At 33.4% G+C, this 21,768-nt stretch overlaps 1 protein-coding gene across 1 annotated transcript; it reads right to left on the minus strand.

Annotated features, from left to right (window-relative positions):
• Positions 1-6,057: 6,057 nt before the first annotated feature.
• On the minus strand, positions 6,058-21,558 carry LOC149776413 (uncharacterized). The gene is made up of 6 exons (XM_089940823.1): positions 21,403-21,558; positions 17,371-17,452; positions 13,490-14,151; positions 11,041-11,275; positions 9,766-10,106; positions 6,058-7,104 (listed from the first exon to the last, which is right to left on the minus strand). The coding sequence occupies exons 1-6, from the start codon at positions 21,454-21,456 to the stop codon at positions 7,078-7,080; spliced, it is 1,401 nt and encodes a 466-aa protein (XP_089796949.1). The 5' UTR covers positions 21,457-21,558; the 3' UTR covers positions 6,058-7,077.
• Positions 21,559-21,768: the final 210 nt, after the last annotated feature.

Genomic DNA, 21,768 nt, shown 5'->3' on the forward strand with positions numbered 1-21,768 from the left:
GTTCCCAGGTGTATATCCATTAGACTGGTACTGGTATCATCAATCTTCGCAACAGAAATTTTCGACATTGAAACCTTTTACGTATAACGAACCATTCACATTAGTGCTTCTGGGTGGCAGAATCAACGTTGAAAATTTTTTCTGCAATGAATGACGTACAAACAAACCAAGTCTTTTGAACTTGCACCAATAGAGCTCATATTTCTCAATTAATGAATACTTATTTTTGTTTGATATTTTTTTATTATTTATAACTTTATTTAAAAATTTTCACCTTGACTCTAATTATTACTATCAGCAGCAAGACATTTTTCTTCAAGTGGTTATGATTCCTGTTTGTTGTAGGTATTAGCATATAAATATTTGTCCCCAACTGAACAGTTTCTGTGCAAAAATGGCATTGTCTTTAGCAAATTTAATACATGATGAAAGTTACCATGACATTACTGATATCACGATAAGTCCCTTTTTACATTTTTTAAAGTCTGTTTGATTATTCAACCAGACTTTCTCTTATATCATGGGCAGGATTCATAATACTGCCACGACTCTATGGTCTTAAATTAGGTAACATAAAAGAGCAGAAAACAACAAGTTTTGTAAAATTCAACAAATAATATATCTCCCAAGAAAATAAAGCAAAAATTTAAAAAGAACTTACAGTACTCTGAATTTAATCCCAAATAGTCCTAAAAGTTCTACCACAAGTCAAATGTGTAAAGTGTGAATTCTAGTGTCATTTCAGATAAGTTCCAATATTGAATGTGTTGATGCGCCTGTAGTCTCCAACATGTTAATATACCAGTATCCGGGAGTATGGCAATATGCTAATAGTCTTTTGATGTATCACAATAATATACTCGAAAACTGTTCTTGTCTGAATTCACTATAATTCCAAATTAATGTTTCTGTCCAGGAATATTAATGGGTACTTCGTAATTCCAGTAAACAATAATTTGAATAAATAAATCCACCCAAATGAAAAGCTGAACACAACAATAAGACTGTTTCTGCTTCATGCTGTTATTGCAGGAATGAATCATTTTGCAAGTACATAGCATTATATAAAAAGCCAAAACACAATAATAGAACTAGGATGTAGGTCAGTTTAATTTATAAAACATTCAAAGTTGTCAGCAAGTTTAGGAATTTTCATGTGGGAACCTGATGTCCTAGATCCAGACCCCATAAAACATGTTTACCTCCAAATATAATAATCTGAATATTTAATCCACAGTCATGAAAAAATATTAGCTATATATTCTGTTGTTTACAAATTAAATGTCCTTAGTTAGGTACATAGTGAGCTTGATATTGGCCAAAGTCAAGTACAAACGACACATGTGTATACCATATAATCATTAAGAAAAGTAAAAAGAATCATACAAATTAAACATACATAACAATACAGTAGTGTAACAGAATACGATAATCCAAGAAAAGAAAACATGTAAGGTTGGAGAAAAAATAATTTGGATTAACAGAGTAACCAAGCAGTCTGTAACTCAGGTTGCCTCAGTTATTATATATTTCATGTAATTAAGAGTAATTACCTCTTGGATATATATTTTTTAATTCAACACCGAGTAAGTCTTCATTTAAGTCACTCATAATTATCATCACAGACATGGAAACCCCGCTTAGTGATGATATTCTTTGAATCCCAGTAGCATGATTATACAGATGTAAGGCAGTGGATACAAGTAACAAAAGTTTCATACCTTTCATGCACAGGACCGGCCCTAGGATGTGTGGGACCCATAGCAGCAAGCGATGAGCGCGGGGCCCCAAGCAAAAAAATTGCATTGCGGAGTTGATTTCCTAAAAGCGTGGGGTCCAAGGCAGTTGCCTCCTTCGCCTTGCCCAAAGACTGGGTCTGTTCATGCATATTTCTAGCTCTATCCCTTCAATGTTGCATGTCATCACACTGGTAAATGGTTTGAGCATCAAACTGTCTTAAATATATACGATTATGCCTCCCGCATGAGTTGTTCAATCAGACATAATTGGTTTATGGTACTCATCTGACTTAAGATAATCAGTAATGTAATTATCTAGATGTGTCTACAATAATGTCCGAATCATCCAAATACGTTGCAATGAAATTTATGGCTAACAGATATAATATTTAAACATGCAAAAGACAATGAATCAAATGGATCTAATACAGACATTTGGTCTGGATTCAACTCAATCAGATGGATCTAATGCAGACATTTGATCTGGATTCAACTCATTCAGATGGATCTAATACAGACATTTGGTCTGGATTCAACTCATTCAGATGGATCTAATATAGACATTTGGTCTGGATTCAACTCAATCAGATGGATCTAATATAGACACTTGGTCTGGATTCAACTCAGTCAGATGGATCTAATGCAGACATTTGGTCTGGATTCAACTCATTCAGATGGATCTAATACAGACATTTGGTCTGGATTCAACTCAATCAGATGGATCTAATATACACACTTGGTCTGGATTCAACTCAATCAGATGGATCTAATATAGACACTTGGTCTGGATTCAACTCAATCAAAGGGATCTAATATAGACATTTGGTCTGGATTCAACTCAGTCAGATGGATCTAATACAGACATTTGGTCTGGATTCAACTCAATCAGATGGATCTAATGCAGACATTTGATCTGGATTCAACTCATTCAGATGGATCTAATACAGACATTTGGTCTGGATTCAACTCATTCAGATGGATCTAATATAGACATTTGGTCTGGATTCAACTCATTCAGATGAATCTAATATAGACACTTGGTCTGGATTCAACTCAATCAGATGGATTTAATATAGACACTTGGTCTGGATTCAACTCATTCAGATGGATCTAATGCAGACATTTGATCTGGATTCAACTCAATCAGATGAATCTAATATAGACACTTTGTCTGGATTCAACTCAGTCAGATGGATCTAATGCAGACATTTGGTCTGGATTCAACTCATTCAGATGGATCTAATACAGACATTTGGTCTGGATTCAACTCAAATGGATCTAATACAGACATTTGGTCTGGATTCAGCTCAATCAGAGGTGTAGCAAATGCTCAAGCAATCTCCACAACAGTTAATGGGCCCACTTTAACAAGGTAACTGAGAAACACAGCAACAGCATCATTACAGTTCAGCTTTTTCTTACTTAAGTATACTGCAAGGTCTTCTGATGCAATGTTTTATGGTTATCAAATGTGAAACAATAGAGTAAGCAATTATATAAGAAATATTTAAAATAAATTATAAGAATGTCTTTGAAAAAGTATTTGACAGAGAATGTGCAGGCCTTCCCTCCCATCTACTAGGGTGGTTTAGTCACCTCAGGTCACTGACTGGTTTCATTATTCATGTAACTCATCAAAGGAAAGGGGTTATCATTGATGCTTTGGTTCAACGGATCACCATATCTTGTCAGTGTAAGGATTTATATATCTTAAAGCCACTTTTTGATCCATGTGACATCAGCACAACCAATTTGTGGTAGGTAATAACAAAGTTCTGCAGCAAAAGAACTCAGTTTGAATGATATTGTAATTTAATGCATCAAGGATTCAAATGACATCAGCAATAAAAACCAAAATAAATGTATCGGGTGGGTAGGGGTAAAAGAAGAGTTGGCTGAGTTTTATTGATAAGAATGACTGACTTGTGCATTAAACTCTGCAGAAAAGCATATTTCGCAGACTCTGCCATAAAAATGCAGCATGCTATTGTAAAATAGAGATTAATGTAGATAGATATGCACAGTTTGAACAGAATGAGAGAGAAAATGAATGCATAGTTGATGAAGAAAATACTGTGTCACTGTAGATATGTGATAACAATTCACTTGTGCAGTCAACAGCCAAAACTGTATAGAAGTCAGCATAGCTGCCAACAACAAAATGTGACTGTAAGCCTACTCAACCTAAAATATAGCAATACTAATATGTATGTACTCCTCACATATAAATGGCATGAACTTATCTATTTCTAAGTTTATTTTTTAAACCAGTTGCTGACATATAGAAGATTTTGACTGAGAAAAGTGCATCATAGTGTATATGGATTTCAGATTATAAAGTTTAATTCTTCCTTATCTCTCTGAATAAGAACACTTTCTCTAGAAGACTTTTCAAAGGCAAAGTATCTAACAGCAAACAAATCTGAGAAGCTCCTATGTCCCTTACTATCTTAATAGGAATAGGCTTGGCAGAATCACAAATAAGTGATATAGAACCTTTCGATATGAATGGTTCATAATTCTCTATACTAAGATCAGACTGGGGTTTCTCTGACCCAAGGCAATGCATTGCTTTCAATACACGACCATGACCATAACCTAGCTGAAATAAGAACATTTGGAATAGATCTGTTTTTATTCTGTTGCTCATTTTGCAATCTCTATCAATCACAAATAAGATGCCTTTTCTTCATGCAATAAGTGCATGTAGAAGGAGATCAGTCTTATCAGAAGTTTGATCCGTAAGAGTTGTGCCTGATTTTGATATGGACGTATGAGACTGAGATAAATTTGCTAACAAAAAAAACTGCTGTGAGGAAGCCTTACTGACAAATGAAACTTTGTAAGTCATGGAATAATCATCAGCTTTATGAGTGGCATCTTTCAAAGTTTCCACCTTTTGCTCATTAAGGTAGGTTTTATGTCACTATGGAAGCAGTTCATAAACTCTACAATTATCATAAGCTGTTTGCGGTTATCAGAATCCAGATCAACCTTAGTGGCTGAATGTCACATATCAAATGGTTGTTATTCTTCTCTTGCAAATCAGACATGAGTTGGTCTTTTCCTACACTTTCTAGACCATTGTCAATATGCATCGGGTACAATACATAACCCTTCAAGATACGTGTACATTCCTTAACCACATTATAATCAGCTCTTCGTTGTGCTGACAGTGAAAGTTTAGACTTCATGAACTTTGCTGGTAAGTACACTTTGTAATAACAAAGTCCAATGCTCTGTTGGCCATTTCAGATTTTCAGCAATTTTCTCAAAAAAGTGAGAAAACTATCGACTTTTTATCTTTTTAAGGTGGGTACTAACCTAATATTTCTGGCAACATAAAAACCTGAATTTGTGTGTAAATAGACCAAGACTGTGCTCTACCTGTGACTTCTTATTCTTTTCATTTTAGTTGCATTTCCCTTTCTTGTTTCTCTCTTTCTCACTCTCTCTCTCTCTCTCTCTCTCTGCATCTGCCTCTCTCTCTCTCTGTATTTCCCGCTATTCTCTCTGCATCTTCATTTCCTTGTCTCTTTTGTTTTCTTCCTCTCTTCTTTTTCTCTGTCTTTGTATTTCTCTCCCTCTTTTCTATGTTTTTGTATTTCTCTCCCTCTTTTCTATGTCTTTGTATTTCTCTCCCTCTTTTCTGTCTTTGTATTTCTCTCCCTCTTTTCTAAGTCTTTGTATTTCTCTCCCTTTTTTCTACATCTTTGTATTTCTCTCCCTCTTTTCTATGTCTTTGTATTTCTCTCCCTCTTTTCTATGTCTACATTTGCACATGCATCTCCTTTTCCTCATTCTGAATTTACAATTGCATCATTTCTTTCTGAAGATCAAAATTTTGATATTTCCAACTCTGCTTTTTCCCATTAATTTCTCATCAAAATCAGATACAGACTTACTAATCAAACCCAGAACACTTTTATTTCAAAAACTTCCTTCCCACCAAATACTGGACCATTATTTCTCTTGCTTTGTTAATGATGCTTTTACTCCAAAAACAGCATAATGTCTGGCAAGCTCTATCAACTCATCCTTTTTCAAAGACTCTAACACTTCCTTGGTAGGATTTGAAACAAAGTTCACTACATTAGATGACATTGTGAATGCATGTTAGTTTCATAAAAGATTTCTCAAATAAGTGAAAGTAAAATCTTTACCAGGGACAACAATAATTTCAAAACAAAGTCCATATAATTTCAAAAGCAATTTTAATTTCTCTTAAATATTTTAAAGAAATTCAAATCTCGCAGCTCCCAATTTCTGTTATGGTTATATGGTTTTAAACTATGGAACAGAAAGAAAAACCAACAAGTTTTGCAAAAATCAACAAATAATTTATTTTTCTAGGATACAAAGTACAAATTTAGAAAAAAACTTACAGTATTGTGAATTAAATAGCAAATAATTATATTTTTTCTATCACAAGTCCAAAAGTATAGGAAATCCCAAATGAATTCCTAGTCTTGAATGTACTGATGTACCAATAATCTTGAATTTGCCATCAGTCCAGTTTTCATGGATTATGTGGAATTTACATACATGTATTTGCATATAAATCATCATCATCATCAGAAAGAATAAAAAACAAGAAATAAAAAAAATATACCTTTTTTTAAAAAAAAATTACCCCCAAAAATTACCAAAAACTGAGAACAAATATGCTCTGTAGTAGAGGTAGAATATTTTCTTTCATACTTCTAACAGTAATTGTGTTTAGATAAAGGATATACTGCAGATTAAGATTTTTCAACTTTAACTTCAAACAATGTATTTGAAATGAATGCATTAAAAAGCTAAATGTATATCTATACAAAAGCACATCTCTAACATTTCATACTTACACTTATAAACTTTATTTCTAGATACAAAATATACAAGTACACAGTACTTAACACTATTAATATCCAAAACTACATTTTAGTCTTTGTATAATATAGAGTAATTATAATATATTGAATAACTGCTTTGTAGCCTATCAAAAACACAGTTCAAAGGGGCCCCGAGTGGCCAAGTGGTCTAAAGCGCTCACCGTTACGGATCACTGCCATCTCACCTCTGTCTGCGTCGGTTCGAGTCTTGGATTCGGCTAATGTGGTTATGTGAGAAAGCTTGCCAGTAGCTTATCGTGGGTCGGTGGTTCTTTCCGGGGGTTTTCCGGGTTATTCCTCCACCAGTAATACTGGCCGCCATGTATAGCCTATCTTGTGCTGAAAAATGGCGTTAAACCCTACAACAGCAACAGCAACACAGTTCAACATTATGCATAAAATATACTGATCATAGAATGTTAAACTGCCTCAGTGATCATTCCTTCTGATTCATTCATTTGCCATCAATCTGCCTCTGCCAAGATTTTAATCTGAAATGATAAAAGAATTATTTTAATAAATTTTTTTAAAACAATTATAAACAAAAACATTAAAAAAAGAAATCTAAGAAAATATACTGAACCACATCAATTGAGTACAAAACATGTCTGAATAGCAATAATGACTGACAAATTATGTGAACTGTCATTACATGCTTATAAGTTGAGTCCAACTGCAAACTGTTGCATACGTCAGTGCAGATCAGAGTCTTTTCAGTTTGTTAGGAATAATCAGTAGAACAAACAACATAAACCCTTATCTAAGTGGAGACCCTGAATACAGTGCATGTTGGTTGTCTTATGTTACATGTTTAGGCTAGAATAAACAGTAACAAAAGAAAGTAAACACAACAAGCTTTGAAAAATTAAACAAATAATTAATTTCCTTGGAAAACACACTATAAAAGAATTAAAAAATAAGAACTTACAGTTTTAAAAATCAAATACAAAAATAATCCAAGAATAATCCATAAATTAAAGTTTACAAATCCTAGTAATGAAATGTTCTAATGAAGTCACGTTCGAGTCATGAAGAAGAATCTAAAATAGAAGGCAATAACGCACACTGTACTCAGTATTGTGCTGTTGTCTACAGTCCTTTGTTGTTTCACAGTCAATAATAATCCTGTGTTTGAATCTCCAAATAAAATTTCAATTAACGTCTTTGTTCAAGAATTCTGTATGAGCACTCAAACATTTCCAGGAGAAAGAATTAATCCTTTAGAATCCAAATAATTCGAATAAAAATTAAAATATAATTCCCAAATTGGTACTTTCCAGTGTAAAGAAAAACCCCTTACTGACAAAATATCTCTATAAGGAACGATTATACAGTAACTTAAAACGCAAAACAGATTCCCAGATTTGGGTCATGTGACCACATTCTAGAAAGATTTAGAAAATATCCACAAGTCTAATGGCACTTATCACAGTATAGCCTTGATTTCACCTCCACCATTCACACACCAAAAATGAATTTTAAAAAATGAAGTTGTTTACTTGACCCCCAATCAAGACCAGGAACTAAGTGAAAAATAGAAACAGTGTTTCTATTATTAGGTATTTATGAAAATATTCGGGACAAACTGAAGTTTCTGGAAAATATAAAATTCCTAGTAAACAAAATTACATTACATTCACAAGTAATGAAAATAAAAATAAAAATTAAAACTTACAAACAGACAATTAAATCAAATATAAATTAAATCAAATATACATAACAGTTGGAATCAAGTTTCCTAGAAACCTATTAACAGTAATGTCTTGAAACTGGTATTTGTTGAATTTACAGAGAAATCAAGTTCACACAGTGAGGCTGAGTTTTGCAGTGGATTTTAAGAATTTCAGGCTTAGTTCTAACTTCTTATTTTAACCCCTGTATGGAACAGGAAACCATTAAGCAGGATGTCATGAACAAATGAAGTAGCATCTGTTATAAAAAAAATATTTCATTTTATTTTATGATTTATTTTCATATTTCTCTGTTTTTGTTGGTGTTTACTTTTCAACATGGAGCTTAAACAGTGCAAAAGCAATGTACTCACATTGCACCTCTGCAATCTTAGGTTTACATCTTAGTCCAGTATGTACAGATGGATTAGCATATAACAAGACATCAGTACAACAATGGTCATAAGGTGCCAATTATATGTAAAGTTCAACAAATTTAAAAATTACGAATGTATAGACATGTATGAAATTAATTGTTAATCCAACACACAACAATGTTTTCCTCTAGATTATATCACTTCCTTAACTTCCATCCACCACATGAGTTATTATTCATCCAGGAAATATAAAACAGTTACTTTGTGATACTCATGACCGAAAGAGTGGATTTTAAAATCCTAGCATTGATCAACCTGGGCCTGCTATTGTGGTTGGTCCTTGGACAAGGCACTTTATTCCTGCTGGCGCTGCACTAATTAATCTTCATATGTGGCTGTGCCATAGAATAATATACAAAACCAAACCAATCAATCACTGTAAAATAAACTCAAAACGACCAAACTGAGTTTCAAATACCCAGTCTGCAGTTCATAAGTAGTAAATGCCATAAAACATGACTTGACAAGACAAAACAAGACACCTGTCTTGGAAAACCACTTGTAATGAAGGATCACATTTTTCAAGCACAAATCAACTGTAATGTAATGTTATGACATCTTATGTGAGACCATCTGACCTGAGAGATCAGTGTTTTTGGCAAAAGGAGTTGTCTCCCCTCAGTACTGGTTTCACTGTATTACTGAAAACAGATCATTACATTATCCTCCAGCATGAACTCCGGGTAGTTCATGAGTTGCTCATATCATTTCATTGGTGTTTGTGGTTCATAAATGTACACACATAGTACTTGTGTAAAATTCCAAAAGGACCTTTCTAAAAAGAAATTAATATACAATATATCCTCGCTTAGAAGTTGTCCAATTACAAACAATATAGATCTTGATTTGCCATCGCCTAATGTACCTACATATTGGGGTATATGTTGTTTGCTCTAGTGATCATTTTTAACAAATGGCATAGACCCAGATCTGCCAGCATATTATGTGAAAACATATGGATCTGTTCAGTCTGCAATTGGATAGGTCTTATAACTGAGTAGAGATAGTAACAAGTGTATACCTACATTATGACTTGAGTAATTACCTTCTCGACTTCCTCTTTTAGAGACCTCAATGTACTCTTAGTCATGTCCAGTTTGTTTTGTTCTGATGTCACCTGGTTCTCTATTTGGGTACACCTAGTTTCATACTCTTTTCTGTGTTCCCTGAGGGTTGCAAGCTTTTCTTCTAGTTGTCGAATCTGATTTTCAACATTTCTTTCTTCCTGTGTTATCCGTGATGCCTGTTGCTGCTCTGTTTTTAACTGAAAGGAAAGTTTGTGTATATTCCTAGTCAGGGACTCTGTCTCTTCTTGTAATATCTCTTGTCTTGTTGCCAGGTTTTGCAGATCTTCCTTATATTTGATTCGGTCTCTTTGTGCTATATCTGAAATGACAATGTCAGATGAACATAAGCAATAACAAGCCCATCTACGTTCACAGATATACTGACCTAATAATGTCATTCAGAGATTTAAGTAGGAAATGCCCCTATATAATCTACAGGCATCTTTTTAAAGGAAAAACAAATAAAACAAATCAAAACAAGGAATGTGATTTATATACTGACTTGTATAGTAACAGTGCATGGTGCTGATTTATTGGCTCTATCACAATCTCTATAACCCTGGGTGGGGTCAAAGGTGAAATCGAAGAAAAAAATTAATATACTTCTGGTGATATACTTAAATAAAAAACATTATAAATCAACTAATAAATTAAGAGAATTGTTACAACAAAAATGAAACAAGTGATGGGTTTCCAAATGAAAGACTGTCAGATTTAGCTTCAGCAAGTAGGGTAGAGAGTCAAAGATTACTCAACCTTTTACACTGAATACCGACACCTCTATCTGAAATAAGCATGAAAAGAATAGAAATTTGCAAAATCATGCAAAAGTGCACATTCTGTATGTTTAAGAAAGATGGTTCAAAGTCACATTTAATCAAAAACTTTGCTCCTGGAGGCTGAGATTCTTAATGCGGTGATTTTGCATGATGTTGCAATTACATGTACTTCCATTTTTTAGTTTCTTCTGTTGGAAGATTTCTTTCATATGACATTTGAATACCATAAGGTAATAAGATCCTTTTCAAGTCTAATTTTAATACGAAAGTCATATTAGAATGGATTAATTTATTTTGTAAATGCATGATCCACTGTGCAGAATTAATGTAATATCAGGATAAATTCCATCAATTTATTTAACACGTTGACCTCTGACGTCTGTATCTTAGCAATCAATCATTCTCTCTCTTTGTCTCTCTCCCCGACATTTGTAAGCAATTGCCAAACTTACCTTTAGTAAATGCCAAACCTACCTTTAATAAATGTGCCCTGTCTACCATTATGTGATTGATGTATTCGATCTCTAATATCATCAGACTTATCTCCCCTGTTGTGGTATTCTTCTATAATATGTTGGAGCATAATATTAGTAGTGTGGGATTTGATTTGTGACCCACAAAAAGGGCAGAATCGACTCTGTTTGGCACAGGAAGAACACAGGGTGTGACCACAAGGAATCAGGATTGATGGTGCATGCTTTGCCAAATTCTAAAAAAGGTAAAAATGGTAGTAATAGATGACCAAATATTTTTTGTTTCTAGCAACAATCTGCAAATTCATTTTTTGACAATTCTCTAAAGAATTCCTGATAACAATTACATATTTATTTTAATTAATATATTAATTGGGTAATAAGTAAAAGTAATATATTAATCATGTATTAATTAAAAGTAATATATTAATTGGGCATTAATTAACAGTAATATATTAATTGGGTATTAATTAAAAGTAATATATTAATTAGGTATTAACTAACAGTAATATATTAATTGGGCATTAATTAACAGTAATATATTAATTGGGTATTAATTAAAAGTAATATAAAAATTGGGTATTAATTAAAAGTAATATATTAATAGGGTAAATTATATAGAAAAAAAGAGGACATATGGGTATTATTCTTATAGTCAACATACAATACACTTTATAACAATATAGACAAAATAGTTGGCATAACTCCAATGAATTGTTCATTTGTTGTGTAAAACCTTCTTTACTTGTGACCTCAAAAACAAAAAAAAAACTAAACTATGGTCATACATCACTTCAAGTTTTCAGAAATTTACTGTAAACTGAAGGTGTGACCCTACTTCTCCTTTTCCATATATATTTCTGACCAAGCCAAAAGAACATAAACAGTTTTCGTTATTTATTATATTTTATATTCATTATTATGATGCATGTTTTAATTTTTAATTGTTTTTCATTGCCATCCATAATCCAACTAATGACCATGATCATTAGCTTTTGAGCAAATAATTGCTTGGTGTCATTACATTTTGGTGAATCTGTGAAAATATAAAGTTCTCTTATCATCAGCCAATTATGTACATTCTCTCTTTGTCTCTTATCATCAGCCAATTATGTACATTGTCTCTTATCATCAGCCAATCATGTACATTGTCTCTTCTCATCAGTCTATCATGTACATTGTCTCTTATCATCAGCCAATCATGTACATTGTTTCTTATCATCAGCCAATTACGTACATTGTCTCTTATCATCAGCTGATCATGTACATTGTCTATTTTCATCAGCCAATCATGTACATTGTCTCTTATCATCAGTCTATCATGTAGATTATAGTGTCCAATGGGATATACTGTACTTACCAGATTATAACACAAACCCACATGTTATCAGTGTTGACTAACAGTGACTGACAAATCTTGTGCATGGAGTCCAGGAGCTACTAAAATGATGGCACTGGGCTTCCATTTGTTGAAATCAGGTAGCCCAGTAGCTTATTGAATGATATAATGACTTGTTCTACAAGTTTACAAAATGTAGATAGTCAAATATTTTACAAAGAAGAACAAGACTAAACTACAGGAATGGTGAAGAATTTGCTCATATAAAATACACTTCCCACCTCTTCTTCATCCCACCCCTACCACTAAAATGGAGATGAGTCTATAAAAAGTACATAACTCTTTGAGAACTATTGTGAATATAATGACTGGACAACAGGCATATCTTCTGATGATGACCATGATACTGTATGTACAAAGTTTCACTATAAACTGTGAGTACCAGCTGCATTCACAAAACTTGGTCATATATTCCATCCATCTGTAAGTCATAAAAGCAACAACTCCAAAAAGAAAACAGGAGCACAAAGAGTTTTCAAATATGTACATCTTCAGATGATGACCATAATAATAATAAAGTTTCACAGTGGTTCATGCAAGACCAGATGCATTCACAAGATTCTGTTTCACACTGCATTCAACTCTGTAACTCAGAAAGGGTAATAACTCTTTAAAAATTGCAGAAGCAACGTGATTTGCCACATGAGCATGTGCACTGATAAATAAGATAGCCATTTCAAACAGTTTTCAAAAGTTGCTTTTCCTTGGGGGAAAAACGCTGGCAAGTGAAACTGATTTGGCCTTAGAGAAACACCTTCCTGATGCATGATAACAATTCCAATGTATTTAAATTCATTTTTTTTTTACACAAGATTTGACAATCAATAATTTTTTCTCTTGAATAAATTGTCCATCATATATTAAATAAATTCAAACTAATTGATTTTCTTTGACTTAGGGCAAGAAGCTTTTTGTCACAAGACATAAACATTTTCAAGTGCCTTTTTTTTCTTCTGGCATGTGTGTGATCAATTTTTTCTGGAACAGTGCTGACAAAGGAGTATTCCAGCATTGAATTAAGCAAATAAAATCTGCCAGGTAGTTGTCTTACCATGAGCTGTTGACATGCTGGACAATAATGACTAGACAACGTCTCTGCATGAACATCAGAGTTTTCTTTTCTCTGTACTTCATCCTTGAATAAAAGGGTTTTAGAAGCTCCAAACTCCTGACTCATGCCATTCTGATCCTTATTCTCTTCAATTCTGTGGCCAGTGGGAGGTATTCGGCTGAAAGTTTGGTGTGTTTTATCCATACCACGACTGGACCTACCAGCAACCTGATTTCTAGAACCGTCTAACATTGATCCTCTGTTTTCTTTATTCTCTGTCATATGCAACTCACGTTTTACTCTAGAAATAATACCATCAGCTACAGCATCAAAATTCTGGGGAGACATTAGTTTTGCTTCACTAGCTGCCATTAGTTCTTCTGCTCTCATTTCTTCTTCCCAGCTGGGATCAGGTGTTGCAAACTCAGGTACTCTTGCACTTGAAATTCTCAATACATTAACATCCTGACCATTTTCATTAACATTTTTATCATTAACTTCAGAATTTTGTCTGGCTTTGAGCCAATTTTGAAATTTGTCCTTGGTCAATGGTGGAGAATTTCTTGTTCTTAACTCAACATTTGAGCTGTACTGAGTTCTGTCATATGGTCTGGAAATACTTTTTGGATCTGATGAGATTTCATTTTGGTGATCTTTCTTTCCTGGAAAAAAGTAGTACAAAGTTCTTACGCTTATTGTTTGAGAGTACTAAAACCAGGATACCTACCATGTATGATAACTAATATGACTAGTTCAACTGCAAAATGCACAGACCCAAATCTGCATAATGCATCAGCAGATCTTGGTCATGTAGTTTGCTATGAGTAATCAGTGAAACAAGCAAAACAGACCCTGATCTGCCAGCACAACATCCAATTACAGCTCAGGGTCTATGTTATATGTTGTTTGCAGCTCGACCTGACTTATATGTGAGCTGATACAGTATATTTTAACATCAAAGACAACCAAGTTCCAGTTTGAAGGATTCCACTTTGAGAGCTCCAGCAGCTACAACTGGTAGATCATACCAGATGAGGAGAATAAATGTAAAACATTTCTTGAGATGATGACACATTCAATGATAACTAGATGAACAATTGACAGTCGCCAATTTTCTGAGTTGAATATAAACGGAGAAATATTAAAATAAAACATCTCACACCTTTTGAAATATACATCTCAACAAATGCCTTCGTTCTTTCTGGGGTTTTTCCTGGGTTCTTCCTCCACCATTAATACTGGCTGCCATGTACAGCCTATCGTGTGCTGGAAAATGGCGTTAAACCCTAGAACAACAACAACAACAACAAAATCGTTTCTCATTTATAGTTACCTAGTCTGTCATTAAATATCTGCTGTATAAAAGACCACTCTGGTGGCCCTAGTGGTTACAGCATCCACCTTGGATGTTTGAGGTCATGGGTTCGAACCCCAGCCAAGTCATATCAAAGATTTAAAAAATGGTACTAGCAGTTGCCATGCTTGGAAATAAGCATTAAGAGGTTAGTGATGGGACTGGTTGGCCTGGTGTCAGGATAATGTGACTGGGTGTGACAAGATGCTACATGTCTGCAGCATGATGCCCTAGTGCTAGACATCACTATAAACTGCCACACTGCAGAAATTGTAGCAATATGACTGAAAAATTTTTAAAGTTATGTTACATATCCAAATCACACACACATGCTGTTTAAAAAAATGATGTATTTTCTGTACACCCCTTGCATTCCATATATTTTCTATTCTGTAACTATCTACCGTTCTGTGCACACTTTCACTCAGACTTGTAGCTAACTTTCTCAAAAGCAGGAATTTATTTAGAACTCAGGTTCTACGAGGGCAGCTGTTCCATTCATTCTTATCCTCTTCTTCAGAAAATTAACCAGTACAAAAATGAGATCATTTGGTCCATGACTGTCAAGCATGTTTGAACCAGGACTTTTATTTACATAAATCTGACAAAGGGCAACAGAGCAACAACCTTTAAGCTGAGATACTTTTTGTTTAATTGTAACTTGAGTCACGCTAATATGAACCGAAAATGTCCTACACCTTGATTTTGATCTAAATTAACTTATTCCCACATCACAATTACATTCTATGTCAACAGTTTTTAAAAAAAACAATGTACATAGTACTATTAGTACTTTATAAGTCGATGATCCAATCACTTATGTTTTCATGAAAGAAAATAAATTGACAACTATCTGTTCATGCATAAGGCATCTGGTAGGCTGATTTCTATTACTGGAAGTTCTTATTCATTTTATAAACTGTTGCTGTGGATCTTTGCTTCATTTGTGAAGCCTTTGTAAACAAATATTGATCTCTTTACCTATATGAAAGGGCTTCCAAGACAGATTGTTTAATACTGAAGTCATTTTTGATGGTATGTCATCACAGCTGCAGGCAACAAATGTAACTGCTTGCATCAGGATTCATCATAAAACACAAGCGAGCAGAGTGGGGTTTCCAAACTGTAACAAAACCTTTAAAAGCTAATTCCTTCACATTTTGTGGTCAAGATGGTGAGTTGTATCTTAACATTTGTGCATATTTCATAAACATGAAGTTTCCATTTTTAATCTCTTCACTGAAGTTTTCTAAAGAAATTTATTTCAAAGAATACAATTTTATGAGATTTGTTTTCTTGTCATTGTATTGCACTTTTATGGTTGGAATTGTATACCCAATTTTCATGTCAACTGTCCAAGATTAATATTGTCATTTTTTAGAATTTTAGTATATATTTCATACAAAAAGTACAAATTCTGAATCACTTCCAATCATAAAGTCACCAATGTAGAAGGAGAAAAGCTCTGGACCAATTACATGTTCCATGCCCAGGAGTGCTTAAGAAACTTTCTTAGACCATCCACACAGAGTTGGAGCCATTTATCACAACCCAATGTTCTCAAAAACATCAAATAAGAGTCTGTCTAGCACAGAGATTTGCAAACAGTATCTTAATGAAATGATTACTTTTCATCAACTCATGGGGAACAGTGTCACACTTTTTTATGTCTACAACAAAAATGTCTACTTGGCCAGTCTTATCTATATGCTTAGTTCACTCATCAATAACTCAACACCAACGTTTTACAGCAAAACACATACCCAAGCATTTTACAAAGAATACTGGCAAGTAAAACTGGATGATAGTTATTGGCTATTGCATGATCACATGTTTAGACAGTGAGCATACATTTACCAAAGACAAGTCTTTTGGAATACAACTGTTCAAAGATTGTTGAAGGTATTGGTACTAATCCTGAAGCCAGTTCTGTAAGTATTCTGGGCATGTTTAGCTTTAGCATGCGTTTCCTTCCTATGCAAACTAGTTTTCTCATTTTGTTTGCAATCCAAGTCTTTGATGCAAATGATTTGCTCAAATTCGATGGAAGATTCTTTAAGTTATGACTTTATCATTTTCCAGTGTTTTTCTGCATCCCTCCCATTTTTCCAGTGTTATTCTGCCTCCCTCCCAATTTCCATTGTTCTGCATCCCTCCAATTTTCTTAACTAATCAAATAATGAAATTTAGCAAAGTCACCAGCTTTAAATTGCATAGCATCAAAAATCTCCTTTGATGAACAGATGGAATTTTCAATTTTACTATTTCTATTTTACTAACAGAAGTCATATTGGGTGGCTGACTGGAAAAATTTATGTTGAGTGTTTGTTTTAGAATAACAATCATATCCAGTTCTTTACAAACTATCTGACTCAAAAGGACAGTTTCTATTTTTACTAGCAGCAGCCATATTGGATGGAGGATTGGAATAATTATACAAATGCTGAAAGACCTTCTCTGGATGCAGTCCAATCCTTTATATAATTTTTGACTCAAAAGACAGTTTAAATGATTATCAAATCAATACCTGAGGCTCCACCTTCCGGCTTTTTTATTTCTGCAGCTCTTTGTTTCAGCCAATTTTCCTGTCGTTTCTTTACTTCATTCACCTAATAAAATAAAAAGTAACCAATATAATTTCAACCATGTTGACAAGAACAAATATGGATATGTCTTTAATCTACCATATATACTCACTTATAAGTAGGGTCCAACTGAAAACAACACCAACCCTGATCTGCCATCACTAGTAGACCAGGGTCTGAGTTGCTTTGTTCTTCTGGCTAAAAACCCATATGCAACAGCAGACATAGGTATATGCAGTTTGCAGTTAGACCTAACTTATAAGTGAGTATATTCGCTACTACAATTAACTAAATAACATTTTTAACACTTACACAAAATGGAAAAAAGTTGAATAAGATGTTCAATTTGACAAGAAGTAAGTTTGTAGGTGATAATGATTCATGGAATATCTGAATACAAACAAAGGAGTGAATTGGAAACATGGAGAGTTGTCTGGCCAAGGAGTTGAATCCAGATAAATGCACATTTATTCAGAGTTGGAACAAAAAGCAATACTGGTAAAGTTCTAACTGCATTTATTTATTTATTTTTGTGAGCACAACTCATGAACAACAGAAAAATAAAGGCTTTTCAAAGCTGATAACAACTATTCATTCAATCCAATAAACCTCCATATTTATTCTTCATGAATAATTTTGTTCTCTAGATGGCCAAGAGAAACTCCTCTGTTTCTCAGTTCTCTGCATGGTGTACTTCATTGTCCTAAGTAATTCTAACCTATAGATAGATGAACAGAAAAAAAAGAAAGGAAAATATAAAAATAGAACAAATGTTTCAAAAGTACTCAGAAAATAGAGACAATTTTCTAAAAAAATTATATTTTAGAAATAATACCATATCTATTCAATTAAAAGTTGAGTCAAACTGCAAACATAAACCCTGATCCACCATCACATAATTAGCCAGCAGATTGGGTTCCTTTATGTTTGTTTTACTGATTACTCCTAACTGACTGCATAGACCCAGATCTGACAGTACATCATGAGACAGCAGATCTGTGTATGTGCAGTTTGCAGTTGGACTCAACTTAAAAGCAAGTATATAGGGCATTATTATTAGCCATAAACACCATTCCATTATTATCAACACTGAAGACTAAACCTCTATTTTCTCTATTTGAAAGATAATGGATTAACATCTATATGACTCTTCTGAATTTTAATATTGAAATGAAGCATCTGTACCCTTTAAGTTTTCTTTTATGTACATGTACCATCAAACCATTATACCGTATATACTTGCTTATAAGTTCAGTCCAGCTGCAAGCAACACAGACCCTGATCTGCCATCCCATAATATGCCCAATGATCAATGTTGTTGTTTTATTAATTACTCCCAACACTCTACATAGGCCCAGATCTATCAGAGCACCATGTGATGGCAGATCTGGATCAGTGAGGTTTGCAGTTGGAATTGACATATAAGTGAGCATGTACAGTTTTGTACAGACAGCCTTTATCACATAATTGTTTTCATACTTTAGGTACTTGGATGATTGTCATTAATATTTTTACTTTTAAATATTTGTACACCTGCAAAATAATTTATTAATATTATACAAAAGGTCTTAGACATTACATTATATATTATATCCTTATTCCAAATTTTCAGGTGTGAAAATACAAGATATCCAATCATGACAATCCTTAAATTTACTGGTAAATTTTCAGTATAAGATATAAGAATTGGTTTCAAATGAAGATAGATGTTTTCAATGCAGAATTTACTCTGAAGACCACCAATAATGGCAACATGCAACCCTTAGTTAAGCAGAATTACCTGACATCATGTTTATCTATCTATCTATCTATCTATCTATCTATCTATATATATATATATATATATATATATATATATATATATATATATATATATATATATATATACACACACATACATACATACATACATACACACACACACATACATACATACATGGGAGCCCCAAGTTGCCGAGTGGTCTAAAGCACTCTCCGTTACGGATCACTGCCATCTCACCTCTGTCTGCGCCAGTTCGAGTCTCAGATTCAGCCAATGTGGGTATGTGAGAAAGCTTGCCAGTAGCTTCTCATGGGTTGGTAGTTCTTTCCGGGGTTTTCCCGGGTTCTTCCTCCACCATTAATACTGGCCGCCATGTATAGCCTATCGTGTGCTGAAAAATGGCGTTAAACCCCAAAACAACAACAACAACACATATATATATTGTTACCAGAATTACAAAAAAATACAATCATAAACCAAAACACATATGTATTTATATTTTTGGTGTATATATCATTGTACTTCCTAATATTATGATCTGTAATTGTTTTAATAATTAAAAAAAATGCAAAACAAACTTTGATTTATGTGATTTTTATACAAATTATTTACTTTTTACCAATTCTAGCACAAGTCATGTAATAATATCACTTGGTCATACTTGATTTTACTTGATTGGATAATTATGATAAATGGTGCATCAGTCAGAACTTAAAATATAAATGTGAGATTATGATTATGAGAAGCCAGAATAAGTATTTACATATTTTCTGTGTAGATATAATATATTTATGTGTTTTAAAGTAAATAAAGACATAACTGACTTAAAATGAGGTAAAATATGAAAATACCACACACATCCAGCAAAAGGCAAATTAAATCAGTGTGATTTTCTTGACACCTGAAAGGGTGAGAAATTATTGTTAAAATCTGAGTCGAGCATTGAATACATTCCATGCGGCTTATAAAAATAAATGTCTTCTTCAGTTTGAATACTGACAAAAACTATGAAAAGAGGTCAAATAATGGGACAAGCTCTTTTCAGATGACTGTGGTATGTTGGATACATTTTCTGTTGAAAAAGGGGGTTCTTAGCATTATTTCTTTTTAAATGTTAAGTTTTTCCTGACCCACATATACTATACTCACTTGAAAAATGACCACATGTACAAGAAGAGGGCCACCTAGCTATGTGAGAGGGTATGTTAAAAATTATATTTTTAGTTTGTTAAAATCTATAATATTGAAAGTTCAAGTAAATATATAACATAATCGTAGTGAATACTTTTGGTACTCTCATACTTTACACTTTCATTCTGTGTATATATTATGAGTTGTCTTTTATCCCTAATGTTCAATCATTTAGACGTTCATTAATTATGTCAACAATTTTTAGGCAATTTTTTACCCCCTCCCCACCCCTTGTCAACAACTGTCAAACTTTCAGTGAACCCCTAATAAAATTTTACCCCCCCCCCCACAAACTAACAATATTTTATACGGCTGGCTTTTATGCTAAAAATATGCTAAAAATAGAATTATGGAAATTAAAAGGTCTACAAATAAATTTTAATACATTTTTTTTTTACTTGTTTAACAGATTTCAAATTGACTATAACACTCTGAATTCATGAAAAAATTGAGAGTTTATATTCTAGCTTTTATCATCTTCCCATAGGGAAGCCAAATGTTCCTCAATTGTTATAATGAGCATAATGGCTGATTTAAAAAAAAAAATAACATTGTTGACGTCAATTTATCTTGAACTCCCCCCTCCCCCATGTCAACAGTTGTCAAACTTCTTCAAACCCCCTCCCCCCCATTTTGTTGACATAATTAATGGACGACCCTTCAAGTACAAACAAGTGACTTCATTTCATGAATTGTGTTAAAATAGAGATATGTAAATAAACTGTATAAAAAATCACTTAAATCAAACTTTGTTTTGCTTTTTATAATTATTCAAACAGATAAAAATTATAATAACATGAATATCATGGTGATATTTCGATTTTTGAGCTTTTATCAGTAGCCCTATATACATGATATCACTATATGCTCACTGCTGAATGAAATCCAAGTTTCTCACTTCTCTCCGTAAGATTTAAACACATTCAGATCTAGATCTAAGGGTAAAAAGACACAAAAACACTTGGTGTTTGCCAAATAGTACAATACGTATGCGGTGTAAATAACGCGACAATTATATCACCTTCTGTGCCAATTCCTGTCTCTTAGCACGATCAGACTTTTTGTTTTGCGACATTTCATCAATATTGAAGTGTATTACGTATTGAAATCTGAAGAATAAAACGAAAATAATGACTTTCTAGTTTGAGCTGTTGCTCACCGGACTGATTTAAGCATGTAAGACGCCATTTGTAAACAAAAGAAAGATAACTCTTACTACATCAAAAAGGAACAATTCAGGTTGGGGAAAAAAAAACGGATATATGCTTTCCATGAAATTAGCAACATATAATCACGCTTTTCGAGTTTCCTATTATTATAAAACGGAATCAGTACATTTTAAAAATTGTACAGTAACAATGACAAAAGCACAACAACAACAAACTCT

The sequence above is a fragment of the Sinohyriopsis cumingii genome, chromosome 18 (genome assembly GCF_028554795.1).
Source record: "Sinohyriopsis cumingii isolate HCF-2022 chromosome 18, ASM2855479v2, whole genome shotgun sequence".
In the NCBI taxonomy this organism is placed as follows: Eukaryota; Metazoa; Mollusca; class Bivalvia; order Unionida; family Unionidae; genus Sinohyriopsis; species Sinohyriopsis cumingii.